The following is a 15,051-nucleotide window of genomic DNA, read 5'->3' on the forward strand; positions in this document are numbered from 1 at the left end:
ATCGCGCACAAACACTGCTCAGGTGGTGGTGGTGATTATTGTCATAGAAATTTATTAATTTATTAATCAAGGTGGTGATTATTGTTTTAAGAGGAAGTATAACTGGGCAACCGTCCTCTATATAACACTAATCAGAGAGAAAAAATGGAAGGGGTCCGACACTTCGAAAAATTAAGGTATCGGCCAAAGGAAGACAAGGACCACGAAGGGCGTGAAAATGAAAGACTCCCTAGGCCTCCATACGTAATACTGTTGGGTTCAGAAAAGAACAAGAGTTGACCAAGAGAGGTCGGATAGGATAGATGAAAGTGAGGAGCCTGGCACAAGTAAGTGGAAGCAATGCCAGGACTCAGCTAAGGGCCCCGTGGTCGCCAACCCACGCTCCAAAGTTCAGAGCCCCAAGGGCCCCTTTTAGTCGCCTCTTATGCCAGGCAGGGGATACCGTGGGTGTTATTCTACCGCTCCCACCCACAGGGGGACAAGCACGGCTCAGTGACACACAAGATACACACGGCTCTTTATCGGCACACTGGACACTGGCGGAGAGCTGAGCTTCTACTGCAGCGAGAAATACGGTGAGCCATGGCACACCGAATGAATCGTATGCAGTCATGGATCAGTGAGACACAACACACATACGGTTCATTATCGGTACACTGGACATTGGTGGGGAGCCGCCTCTGAAGCAATACATACAGAGCCATGGTACACTGAAAGAATCGTATGATATAATGGACTCTCAAGCTCAGCTCATTTAAAAATACCCACTTGCATTCACTGTCCTCTTCTTACAGGGAGGTTTAAATAATAGATGGATTTATTTGCAGTGTTAAAAAGGTAGTCAAAACATAATTCTAAAGTAGCTAATAAGTAGGTAGTCTATTAGGTTATACTATTTTTTAGTTTAATGAATCTTAGTATTATAACTTAGCTGACTTGACAATTAATTAAACTTGACTCTAGCCTGCCCTATGACTATGAGTCATGCTCATGACCACTCAAAAGTACCTGCTTTATATTGGGAAGAACGGCTCAATATTCTCTCAGTTCGTATGTCACGTCATTGCACAAGACTTCAACCATATGTGGACAGTAAGTGAGCCGACCGACGCAGTAACTTAACCAACAATATGTTGAATCAGAAAACCAGTGGGCTACTGTACATCTCGGGTAGCCTATACAAAATATGACGATTTAAAAAATCCTCTGCTGATAGAAAAATACATATTTTCAAAAATGACTGAGCAAGTTGGACGTGCGGTTAGTATCGTGTAGCTATGCGCTTTTATTCGGAGGAAGGTGGGTTCGAATCCCCACCATCGGCAGCCGTTAAGATTGTTTTCCGTAGTTTCCCCATTTTCACATCAGGAAATGCTGGGACTGTACCTTAATTAAGGCCTTGTCTGCTACCTTCCTAATCCCAGACCTTTCCCATCCTGCATCACCGGAAACCTTCGATGTATTAGAGTGACTAGCAGTTTTTCTAAGAGAGGAGTTCATAGTATGAAGACCAGATGGCAGCAGCGAGCATTGAATTCTGTTGCTGCTGTCTTACCAGTATATACTACACGCATGCAGTAGGAGCGGTGACTCTAACGTGCAGTGAATCGGATCACTGTATCGACTCAGTAACCTGAACGGAATCAAATTAATCGATTCAGTAAAATGAATTGAATGTCCATCACTACATGGGTGATGCTAAAAATAAGTTCAGTAATATCAACCAAGGCATGAAAATTCTCGGAAGTTATACAAAAAGGCCCCCTGCTCAATATTATGGAAAATTGTTTTATCTAACTGGAACAGTTTTTCAATCCTAACTACAATCTAAATGAAATTTCAGAGAAATCAAACATTTTATTTGACCTTTTAATTCCTATCTTTTCGTAATCATGTCTCAGATAAAAAGAATTCTTCCTTTTATAATCTCTTTAAATTCCCCTCTCAGCAACAGTCTTTCTTTCCACATCCTTCAGCCCCACCTTAGACACCCCTTCTGCCCTCCCTTACCTACTCTTTTGTTTACATTGTCTGCTTCCTACAGCAGGTCAGTGCTTGTTCTCTGCCCACTCCTTTGTTGCATGGCCTGCCTGCTTCTTCCAGATTGATCTACATCAGTCATTAGAGGTGAGTCTCATAAATATTCTCCTTTTTAATTTCTTTTCTGTACGTTTATTCATTCCTAATTCTGCTATCATTTCCAGTTTTACTTCTTTGCCTGAGGTTCTAAGTGAACTTTAAGACATCATTTATGACAAGAAGATCATAACCACAAATTCTGTTATTATATGTAATTGAATGTTATAATAATAATTCCTGCAGCACTGTCTGTTATACATATGTTTTAGTTATCACATAATCTGTTAAAATTTATTTGGCTGAAGATGGCCAATAAGTGGCTGAAACTAGTCCCAAGACTTACCTATGTAATATCATTTACTTGATATACTGTACTGAAAAGGTGGACCCTCTTGTCAATTTATTCTTATAATTGTACTTCAATATGAAACAAAAATGAAATTTATAGCTTATAATAATGTCAGTCATTAATCATTGCCCCAGAGGAGTGCGACAGGCCTCGGCAGCCGGCACAATTCCTATCTTCGCCTCAAGTTGGGAGCTTCATTCTTCCCATCCCTGACCCAGTCATTGACTGGAAAACAGGTTGTAGGTTTTCATTTTCATTGTACGCTACGTGTATTATTGTGGTGGTGGTAGCACCTAGAAGTGGAGGTAGTGGTAGCAGTAGCAGTTAAAGTAGTAATGACGTGTGGCCTCTGAAGAAGCCTGGTGCAGGTCTTTCGAATTGATGCCATATAATTCCAATATAAATGGTCCGTTATTGGATATTACAAATTTTCTGTAAACTCATTCTTGGTTGCCAGCATTTTGCCCCAGTGTGTTAATTTGGGCTCATCAGTTGGTAACTAACACACCTACCAAGACACATGGCTTTCTTTTTTTATTATTATTATTATTATTATTATTTTTTTTTTGCAGATGATGTTATTCTGTGTAGAGTAATGAATAAGTTACAAGACTGTGAGCAACTGCAATGTGACCTTGATAATGTTGTGAAATGGACAGAAGGCAATGGTATGGTGATAAACGGGGTTAAAAGTCAGGTTGTGAGTTTCACAAATAGGAAAAGACCTCTCAGTTTTAATTACTGCATTGATGGGCCGAATGTTCCTTATGGGGATCACTGTAAGTACGTAGGTGTTGATATAAGGAAAGATCTTCATTGGGGCAATCACATAAATGGGATTGTAAAAGGGTACAGATATCTGCACATGGTTATTAGGGTTTAGGGGTTGTAGTAAGAATGTAAAGGAGAGGGCATACAAGTCTCTGGTAAGACTCCAAACAGAGTATGTTTCCAGTGTATGGGACCCTCACCAGGATTACTTGATTCAAGAATTGGAAGAAAAAAAAAAAAAAAAGAAAAGCAGCTTGATTTCTTCTGGGTGATTTCCGACAAAAGAGTAGCGTTACAAAAATGTTGCAAAGTTTGGGCTGGGAAGACTTGGGAGAAAGAAGAAAAGCTGCTTGACTAAATGGTATGTGATGTAGATGTTGATTCCCATAGGGAACCTGAAATATTTGTCCCGAATGAGTAAATTTATAATACCAATATAAATGGTCCGGTTATAACGGACCATTTATATTGGTATTATAAATGGTATGTTCCGAGCGGTCAGTGGAGAGGTGGCGTGGAATGACATTAGTAGACGAATAAGTTTGAGTGGTGTCTTTAAAAGTAGAAAAGATCACAATATGAAGAGGACAAATATTTGTTTATAAGAAGGGGAGTCCCGTATGCAGTTATCAGACTGTGCCTCATAAATAAGCTTCTAATAAGTTCACCTGCATACACCCCAGCATCAGTGGGTAGGGTCTAGTCTAGTGTCTAGTGTCAGACCTAAGACAAAAATGCTGGTTAATAGAGCAAACGCCTGAAAAGCCATACATCTAATTTTTGATCTGATTTTTGATATGCTCTATTGGTGGAAAATATTTAATTCCCTCCATGGGAATTAAGAATTTCCATTAAGAATTTAGCATCCGATTTAGAGACCTGGACGATTTATCAATGGATCTCAAATTTTTGTTGCGCCTTTTTCATCTACTATAACAATTTCATGAACAATTTTCTAAAAATGAAGGTATCGGCCAAAGAAAGACGAGGGCCACGAAGGGTGTGAAAATGAAAGATTCCCTAGGCCTTGAGTGCTCTAATACCGTCGGGGTCGGAAAAGAACAAGAGTTGACCGAGGGAGGTCAGATAGCATAGATGTAAGTCAGGAGTCTGTCACAAGGAAGTGGAAGCAATGCCAGGACTCAGCTAAGGGCCCCGTGGTCGCCAACCCATGCTCCAAAGGAGCCCCTTTTAGTTGCTTCTTACGACAGGCATGGAATAGCGTGGGTGTTATTCTACCGTCCCCACCCACAGGAGGTACAAATTTCAGAGCACATATCAAAGGAAGATTAACAGCAGCAGTGATAGCTAAAAATGACATCAAATACTTAGGGCCTACAGAAAATCTCTCTTCAAACAGCGTTGAAGACATTCAGAGTAAAAATGCACCTGTAATAACCTACAGTATCTCCAGTATATAATGGCAGCACCTATCAGTAAGCAACTTAAAGGATACGGAAAAGGTAAAAGCAACATTTCTAAATAGAGCTATATGTTTATCAACATTTACTTCTTCGAGACTGGTACATGAGCTAACTAGGAAAATTATATTTTTGGAGGAAATATGGGAAAAATTATCTCTCCTATCAACTTCCAGCATACCTAAGTTCATTTCTTGTACATCAAAGACAGAAATCTGGAATATGGCTGACTTCTACAGTACGGAGGCGATGATCAACGACAAGTGGAAAGAAGCCAACTACGAATTAAAGCTCATAACGACCAGACTAGCATGCACAGATTTCATTTCAAACTATGCTCCAGGACAAAATATCAGTTACCAAATGAGGAATGAGTTTCGTACATTATGCGGGAGACGATGTGATCATTACCATGTAATGAGATGTGCAGGAAAGACAACTACTCTTAACTAGGTTCTGTACTGAATGATTAAGCTTAATTTGTCAAACTGTTAAGAAATAAAAATTTTCCTTACACATTACTATAGTGACCAACTTCACAATACTTGTGTTATGCATACGTATTTTGCTTATGCTTTGTAAATGGCAATTAAATGCAATAAATAAATGATTAGACTTCATACCAAGCTGCATGAGAGTAAGTCAACTAAGATTTGGTATAGATTAGACAATAATATTGCTGGTTTCATTGGTTACAACGCAAAACACTGTTTTCCTGTTAAAATCGCCAGAATTATGATACAAATTTACTTTAATGTGCCACATACCCCGGCAGCATTTGCCTGGTGAGAAAATGGGAAACCATGGAAAAACACCTTCAGGGCTACCGAATGCAAACTAACAGCTGTGCGACCCCAACTGCACGGCCAATTCATCGGTCAGCTAGTCAGCTATGTCAATACACTTCAAACCATGACACATATGATGAGGAAGAAATAAAAATGTCATCGAGCTACGCTACATAAATGTATCAAAACAGTCAGACACAGTAATGTGGCAGTTAATTCATAGGCCTAATCTATTTACCACATACACACCAACGACATTAGGTTCACATCCCTCATAAACAATTAACCATTTTAATCTGTAACCTCACATCAAATCTTCTGAAAGTTTTCTAATCTATATTCAGAAAGATTTCCAGAAGATGAATGTCAATCAAACCATACTGATGTCCAAACAAAATACTTTCATTTTTCACAGAGAAATTGTAATTAACACGTTTACTTTCGCTTGCAAGCCATATAGAAAAACAACATTGCCGGTCTTTAGAAAACTGACACACGTCGTACTCTTAACTAAAAATTAATATAAATAAACACTAGTCAACTAAGACCAACACCAAATGTGAATTTAAAAAAAGCTCTATTCAGAAACCCTCACATATCTTAGTACAACAGTTTAGTTAACAGCATATTATAGCAAAAGAAACATTTTAACTCAAAACAGACGTACATGATAAAACATTTCTACACGATCGATAGATTTCACTACTGGATTAAAGACCGCCTGACACAAAAACACTTCATTTGCCTCAAGTTTATGGACGGCGCCATTATACACTCCCCCCCAAACACTTAACACGGTTTAAGTGTAGCCAACCTGTACAAAACCGATCGCTCCTGATGTCTTGTCTTGTCTTGCGGATATTTATTTGGGAACCAATATATTCTTTCCCTGTCACGAGCCCAATGAAATATTTCACATGTATCACAACAGCACACGTTTACATCATTAATAACCAGTTTTAGCACGATTACACTTAGATAGATAGGCTGAACGAAGCACTATGATATCGTGTATATGTAGGGGCATAAAAGTATTAAACTATCTGCACTGGTCGAATACACAGATAACCTATTAATTTTGAGCAATAGAAACGTGTTGCACTGTACAAGATGGGTGAGTAATAAAACTCTTGGTGCAAAATCCACTCACCCGGAACATTTAGAAATGCCACTTCACCAACATGTCGGAAAAAACAACAGAAAATCTAAATCGTAATTACAATTTGATGTGAGTGTTATCAAGGTATTCGTTTAAGATAGCAATGATCTTAGGCGAAGGTTGATACAACAAAGCTGAAAGTCGTGTAGGGAAAGGTACGTGGACATTAATTAATTTCTGCATTAAAATAGCCTGTTGGCGTGCATATTGGGGGCAATGAAAAACAAATGGTCACTATCGCCCTGATGTTCTCCACAGGAACAAGTTGGATCGCTCGTAATTTGAAATCTAGATAAATATACCGGGGTGAAGGCATGATTAAAACGTAGTCTGATGATGTTAGTAATGTGACGTCGTGTATACGTACCATTTGCAAACCACGGAAGTGTGGGAATATTCGGTTGAATTTGATAGTAATAATGGCCTTTCGTACTAGCCGATAAACGCCATTTTGTGCACCATGTGTGTTTTTTTTTTTGCTATGGGCTTTACGTCGCACCGACACAGATAGGTCTTATGGCGACGATGGGATTGGAAAGGCCTAGGAGTTGGAAGGAAGCGGCCGTGGCCTTAATTAAGGTACAGCCCCAGCATTTGCCTGGTGTGAAAATGGGAAACCACGGAAAACCATCTTCAGGGCTGCCGATAGTGGGATTCGAACCTACTATCTCCCGGATGCAAGCTCACAGCCGCGCGCCTCTACGCGCACGGCCAACTCGCCCGGTCCATGTGTGTTTAGCTTCATTTTTGATATATGGAAAGAAGTCAGAAATCGGGATTTTGACTTGTAATACGTTCGCGATATCTGCACTGGCGTCTTTTGCTGCTATATCGGCCATATCGTTGCCTGCGTGACGGTTATTCCCTTTAATCCATATTAACGTTATAACAAAACAGGATGTTTCGAGTTGTAAAATAAGGTGTTTAACTTCGTAGACATATGTATTTTGACTATGGCCGAAGGATTGGAGAGCTTGTAATACACTTTGAAAATCGCTCAATATATTTATTTTTTTGGATTGCAACTGTTGGACATATAAGAGAGCTTGATATATGGCAAATAATTCTGCTGTAAAGATAGTTAAATTATTAGGCAACGGATATTTAAAGATAGTTTGTGTTTGTGGATCATAAAATGCTGCTCCGACTCCAGTAGTCGATTTTGACCCATCAGTAAAAAGGTGATAATCTGGTGAGGTTATTAAACTTTTAAATTTCTTAAGAGCGTATAATTTGGGATGAGGGGAATACATTGATTGTTTTAATGAATCAGAAGGGGCAATGATAATAGAAGGACGGAATGTTTGAATATCATAGTCATATGAATACAAATTTACGCGTGGTGTGCGAAGTATAGTTTCAGTAAGATGGTGGAGTTCAGCATACGCCATATATATGGCGGGGTACTGATGATGAGGTGGAGGACGCTGTTGATAATATTCATATAATAATTTTAATTTAGGTACGATAAGGGAGTTCGATCTGCTAATATGTTTAAGTAGGAATTTTTTTGAAATTTTTATCCTGCGAATATACAGTGGTTCTTCTGTAGTTTCTACTAGTAAAGCGTTAGTTGGTGTTGTTCGGAGGGCACCCACACTGATACGTAGTGCTGAAAATTGAAGACGATCCAAAGCTAGTAAACTGTGTTTAGCGGTTAAATCAATAATATGGGCGCTATAATCAAGTATGGACCGAATGGTTGCACGATATAGTTGTAATGCTGACAAGGGGTCAGCACCCCATGCACATTTCGTTACCGTTCGTAAGATAGTAATATAACGATCAGATTTCCGAATTAAATACTGTATTTGGGGATGCCATGTAAGTCTTTGGTCGATATATATGCCCAAATATAAGTGTTGTGGGACAAAGGGGATGCTATAGGTATCAAAGGTTCGTTTATTTGTAAAGATCATCGCTGCACATTTAGCGATTGAAAGTGAAAGTCCATGGGTTGTTAGCCACCGAAGGACTAAATTTAAAACGTAAGATATTGTGGTTCTACAATGATCAATGTTGGAGTGAGAACAATAAATAACATAATCATCCGCGTAAGCTAGAATTCGAGCGTGTGGAGTCACAATAGATTCGAGATCTTTCATATAAAGGGCAAACAAAATTCCACTTAGTATCGAACCCTGTGGTAATCCTTTTGATGTATAGCGGCTTTCAATTGTGTGTTGGTTTGATTTAATGGTTAACCGGCGATTGGTAAATAGTTGATTTAAAATAGAAAGGAATTTGATGGGAAATCCAGAAATAAATAATTTCTCCCGGAGAATATTCAATAACACAGCATCATAGGCACCTTTAATATCCAAAAAGACTGCCACGGTAGATTGTGTCCGCCATTTTGCAAAAAAAACTGTCGAGTAGGAAAATAATGATAGGTTCCTGTGTACTATTACCACGTCTAAAAGCGAACTGATACTTAGGAAATAGCGAGTGATATTCCAATAACCACGCCATTCGTTTCATGAGGATTTTACAGAAGACTTTCCGTATACATAATCCCAAAACTATGCCACGAAAATTTTCAGGTTCGGTAGGTCGTTTTGTTGGTTTCAATATAGGAGTTATGAAAAAATCGTTCCATGTTGTTGGTACGTGTAATGTCTCAAGAATACTATTATAATGTTCCGGACATGAAGTCCAATAAAATCATAAGTTAAAAATGTTGTTCAAAACGGTAAGTCCTCAACGACCTTCAAGGATGTCACTCAGTTAGCTTTAGCACTTGAGGTGGAGTGATCGATGTAGGACGGGCAAGGAGGTGAGTGACTGGATGGGCACTTAGTTTACATTTCAATTGAATTTTATTTCTTTAGTTCATTCATATATCTTTTTCTTTTTAGGCCCCTATTGTCAACACACTATCAGTTTCAACTTGTATCACCAGTATAACTCCACCTCCTAATCAAGAAAGCTGTTGTAATGTGGCATCACCTCAACACTGTTTTTGTACAATAGGCACATAATTTTATTCGCACAGCCACTTACTGTGTTTTACAATTGACAATTCGACGTTTTGAACAACATTTTTAACTTATGATTTTATTGGACTTCATGTTTCACATCATGTTCACGCCGCACCATTTTAATATTGATTGACAAGACGCCACCACGCCGCGTCACATGATACTAAGACTTTTTATCTACTCAATTCAACGTGTCCTCGCCTTATTTTTAATGTTTTGTATTTGTGACTGAAGATGTCCCATAAGAGGACGAAACATGTATCATGAATGTTATTTAATGTAGTCTTTTTAATAAAGACACTTGCAGTATTGTAAAGGTGGAATTATATAATCCAAATTTTCACAAGTTGATACTTTGACAATACGGGCTCTAATATGAAGTTTATTACGTGTAACATAATTGATAGTTTGAAATATTGAAATTTTTATAAGATCGGACATTAGGTATACATGAAGGTGTCTTAAACTGGGAAATTATTGGGCGATTACCATATGTTATGATGATGGGGAAGTGGTCACTGGTGTAGGTATCAGATAATGTGTGCCAGGTGGTGACAGGGACCATGGTTGGACGACATAATGTAAGATCAACGGCACTGGGTGGAGATCCAGGCGGAGTTGAACGGGTCGGGGAACCATCGTTTAAAATAAACAGATTCTGATGAATTGAGGTAGCAGGTAAATTGGAACCTTTTATTGTATCTATGATACACCCCCATTCAGTGTGATGGCAATTGAAATCACCGAGAATGAAAAGGTGTTGGAATGTTGCAAATTGTTGGAAAAATTGCGTCCATTGATTCTGAGTAATGTAAATGTGGGGGGGGGGGCAATAGATATTTATAAAACAAGTATTATGGTGTACTATCCCTACCAGTAGCGTAGCCAGGATTTCAGTTTGGGGGGCCCCATTCATCCAGAATTTTATTTTGATAGGTGTCGAAACTTCCATAGTTTAGGTGGTGTAGAATACCGAAAAAGGAAATGAGTGTCCTTGGATCCAAGTAAGAGTGGTGGATTCGTGCGTATTCCGGAAGCTAATAGTAATCTCCTTCTTCTTCTTCCCCACTTATCCACATCTGTGGGGTCGCAGATGCGAAATGTGTCGCACGTGTGGATTTGGCCCTGTTTTACTTCCGGATGTCCTTCCCGACGCCAACCCTATATAGAGGGATGTAATCAGTGTTGTGTGTTTATTTGGTGGTTGGTAATGTAGTATGTTGTCTGAATATGAATATGTTAGGACAAACACCCAGTCCCAAGCCAGAAGAATTATTCAGACGCGATTAAAATCCCCGACCCAGCCGGGAATCGAACCCGGAACCGTCTGAACCGAAGGCCTCAACACTGATCATTCAGCCAATGAGTCGGACTCCGGAAGCTAATATTAATTCACATTATATATAAAATGCTCAATAAAAGAACTTTCGTTAAAACTCCTGGGGTGTCTGGACTCCTTGGACGACAACCCCCCGGTCTCCCGGCTACCTCTGTTACTCCCATCCCAACATAACTGCAGCATTTCATATATTCCGCGTAGAAGTGAAATGAATGCAAGAATAAACACTTTGAGTAAGGATGCAATATTCTGGTTTAGAACAAATACGGTAATGTAATAATAATAATGGTCATGTGAGAAGCAATAAAGAAGTGACATTTTATACAAATAATGCGGCAAAGATACACACACAAACACACACGCGCGCGCTTGCGAATACAGGTTTCTCGTCCTTCTTGTCCATGGCTAGATGATGAAGGCAAGAGAATGATGGCCCACCGTGATTCGTTATTTCGACATTATAAACAAACCCTAGATGACACAGACTTCGAATCTAACCGCATCTTAAGAAATCGCACAAAGCAGTTAATCAGAAATTTAAAAAATGCATATATTTTCGAATTTTAGCTAACAACTTAAATTCTAATCGCGCATGGGACCAACTTAGAGGTCTGGGAATAGGAAAACATCAACAGAGACAGGAAACTCCTGATATTCCACTTGACGAACTGAACGATTACTTTAGTAGAATAAATATTCAACCTACCCAAATTAACTGCACCGACTCACCGCCCTCCCCTCCAGCCAATCCGCCATTCACATTTCACAGTGTCACAGAAAATCAGGTTAAAAGGCTTTGTACTCGATTAAATCAAAGACTACATGTGTATATGATATTCCTATTACTTTTATACATAACATTATGGGTGCTATCTCGCCTATACTGACGCACATACTGAACTACTGTTTACTAAGCGGAACTTTCCCTACTGTATGGAAAACAGTCAATATTATATCGGTACCTAAGAGTTTAGACCCACAATCACCCTCTGACTATCATCCTATGTCCGTACTCCCTGCGCTTTCTAAAGACTTGAAACGTTTAGTATACGAGGAAGTTCTGGAATACCTAAATAAAAATGCTCTTTTGGACCCTTTGCAATCTGGATTTGAGAAGGGTCACAGTACCGCGACAGCACTTATGAAGGTTACCGAAGACATTAGAAACGCTATGGACAAACGACTGCTCGCTATACGTATCCTTCTTGACTTCAGTAGCGCCTTTGACACTGTACTAATTCCGACTATGATACAGAAAATGTAACTGCTAAATTTCGACCTGGCTGCGCTTACGGTTTTTAGTTCTTATTTGAGTAACCGTCAACAGCGTGTAACAGTAAACGACAAGGCCTCTAAATGGAAAATGAAACTTAGTGTTGCCCCACAGGGCAGTATTCTACGGCCCCTAAGTTTCTGTATTTATATCAATGACATACCATCTGTGACAGGAAATAACACACATGACCTCTGTGCTGACGATCTTTAAATAGGCTATATCGACACTGCAAGACAAGATATTAACAGGGACCTCCGACGACTCAGTGTACATGCACAACGAAGCTGTCTTATACTAAACTGCAAAAAAACTCAGACAATTATAATTGGATCACGAAAATTACTGAGCTTCTCAAACAATGTCGCAATCCCGCCTATCCTACTGAATGGTAACATTATTCCCTACAGTAAAACGGTTAAAAATCCCGGCCTAATGATGAATGTAACAGTTGATTGGTCTGATCAAACGAAAGAAATACGTAAAAAGATTTTTGGAATACTTCACCCTCTTAAACGACAGAGGAATGTATTTCCATTTGAGCTACATGCCAAACTAATACAGACACTCATTCTCCCTATTCTTGATTATTGTGACGTTGTTTTATTTGACATGACGAGAGAAGAAACACTTAAACTTCAACGAGCACTGAATTCCTGCCTGCGATTTATTTACAATATCGGGTACGATGTTCATATCACCCCATACTATCAGGCTGTCCCATGGCTGATGTCTGATAAACGTCGGCAGCTACACACTTTAATGATGGTGATCCGAGTGGTAGCTGAATGTCAGCCAATGTATATTTCTACTAAATTCATCTTTTTATCATCATTTCACAACATTAATAAACGTTCTAGATCCATTCTTTCTATTCCACTGCACCGCACAAATAAAATTATTAGATCATTTGTGGTGACTGTCACCAGATTATGGAATTCCCTGCCATTTCAGGTCAGAGAAACTAGCTTTTTTAAATCACGATTTAAAGTCACCTGCCGCGACTACCTGCTGAGGACAGCTGACTGAATGGTTGAAGTATGAATGTGTGCGTTCCTGAGGATTAGCCATGTTTAAGAGTTTTTAATATTAATTAGTTCTAATATTAACTAATATTAATTTATTTAAATTTTATTTAAATTCTATTAATTTAAGTAGTTTTAACTATTTTAAGAATCTCAGTATTTTATTTAAGATTTTGATTAGCATGTGGTTAAGTGTACAAGAGGGCCTGGAGCCCTAACTTCGCCACTGTACTGAAGGCACTAATAAATAAATAAATAAATAAATAAATAAATAAATAAATAAATAAATAAATAAATAAATAAATAAATAAATAAATAATGTAAAGCGTATGGGTATAGATATTTTGTTAGTTGGTAAAGAAAAATACACGTTACAACAAATGCTATGTAGGGTTTACCTTGTCCTGTTAGTTTCCAACGCGGTTAGGGCCACGCAGCTGTGAGCTTGCATCCGGGAGATAGTGGATTCGAACCCCACTGTCGGCAGCCCTGAAAATGTTTTCCCGTGGTTTCCCATTTTCACACCAAGTAAATGCTGGGGCCGTACCTTAATTAAGGCCACGGCCGCTTCCTTCCCACTCCTGGGCATTTCCTATCCCGACGTCGCCATAAGACCTATCTGTGTCGGTGTGACGTAAAGTAAATTGTTAATTACTTTTCCACGCAAGTCTGGGATACAGAATATAGTAGTATGAATTTAGAATTTCGTGACGCTAATATTCGTATCTATAATTTTTATTAACGTGCCAGAAATCAACGACACTAAGCTGTTGCCATTTCAACACCGTTTTAAGGGTTCGATCCAATCCGGGATTTGAACCTGCGAACTCAGACTCAGAAGGACAGCGACTCAACCAACTGAGCCACATGAAAAGGAGGCGTTTGTGATTATTGTTATAAATAGATGCAGCTAGTATTTTTACAAAGGTTTAATGAGGAGCATTTATTAAGGCGTACGTTTTCTTACTGTCCAAAACGCACGAGGCCGGACAGAAGAACTAGCTGGAAGCTAAGGAGCCTTGCAGGGGTGTCGCTTCCTTCTCTGTTCACTTTTCCAAATTAAACTCCATGACATAACAGCCCCGAAGCGCCATCGCCTACCAAGCGACGGCTGTTCAGCCCGGAGGCCTGCAGATTACGAGGTGTCGTGTGATCAGCACGACGAATCCTCTCCGCTGTTATTCCTGGCTTTCTAGACCGGGGCCGTCATCTCACCGTCAGATAGCTCCTCAATTATAAACACGTGGGCTGAGTGTACCTCGAACCAGCCCCCAGATCCAGGTAAAAGTCCCTGACCTGGCCGGGAATAGAACCCGGGGCCTCCGGTAAGAGGCAGGCACGCTACCCGTACACTGTGGGGCTGGCTGGTACTTTTAGGTCTCCTTATTTTTGAATGTGACTTAAGACATCCTGCATTCGATTCCCGGCACTGACAGAGTTAAGAAAGGCATGAGATGGGGAGGATACAGCCTTGTTTTTGGGTGCAGTAGAGTTTCCCTTGAGTCTCTCGTAATCGAAATATATACGGCCTGGAAGGCAGTCACCTTCACGGGGTGTAGTACCAAAGTGGTTCCTTTTTTTTTAAGAAGACAAAAAATGATTCTACTTCCTCACAAACGAAGAACGATATTATCAATTTTACGAACAGTTTCAATAATGCAGCCGGTTTATGTTAAGAGTACAAAAGCTCTGATTGTACATGGTAACAATCAAAACCAACAATATCTACTGAAGATCCGTCACTGCACTCGGTAGGAATGGCTTTCTTTTCATATTCACCGGGCGAGTTGGCCGTGCAGTTAGGGGCGCACAGCTGTGTGCTTGCATCCGGGAGATAGTGGGTTCAAACACCTCTGTCGGCAGCCC

At 39.6% G+C, this 15,051-nt stretch overlaps 1 protein-coding gene across 1 annotated transcript in view; it reads right to left on the reverse strand.

Annotated features, from left to right (window-relative positions):
- The window catches only part of Polr2G (DNA-directed RNA polymerase II subunit Rpb7), a 113,978-nt gene extending 107,766 nt beyond the window's left edge, over positions 1-6,212 (reverse strand). Inside the window, exon 1 of the mRNA XM_067153305.2 lies at positions 6,076-6,212. Coding sequence (XP_067009406.1) covers positions 6,076-6,087 — 12 coding nt within the window. The 5' untranslated portion in view covers positions 6,088-6,212. The remainder of the gene's footprint in view (positions 1-6,075) is intronic.
- Between the last annotated feature and the right edge of the window lie 8,839 nt (positions 6,213-15,051).

This window comes from Anabrus simplex, chromosome 1 (assembly GCF_040414725.1).
Source record: "Anabrus simplex isolate iqAnaSimp1 chromosome 1, ASM4041472v1, whole genome shotgun sequence".
NCBI classification, from domain to species: Eukaryota; Metazoa; Arthropoda; class Insecta; order Orthoptera; family Tettigoniidae; genus Anabrus; species Anabrus simplex.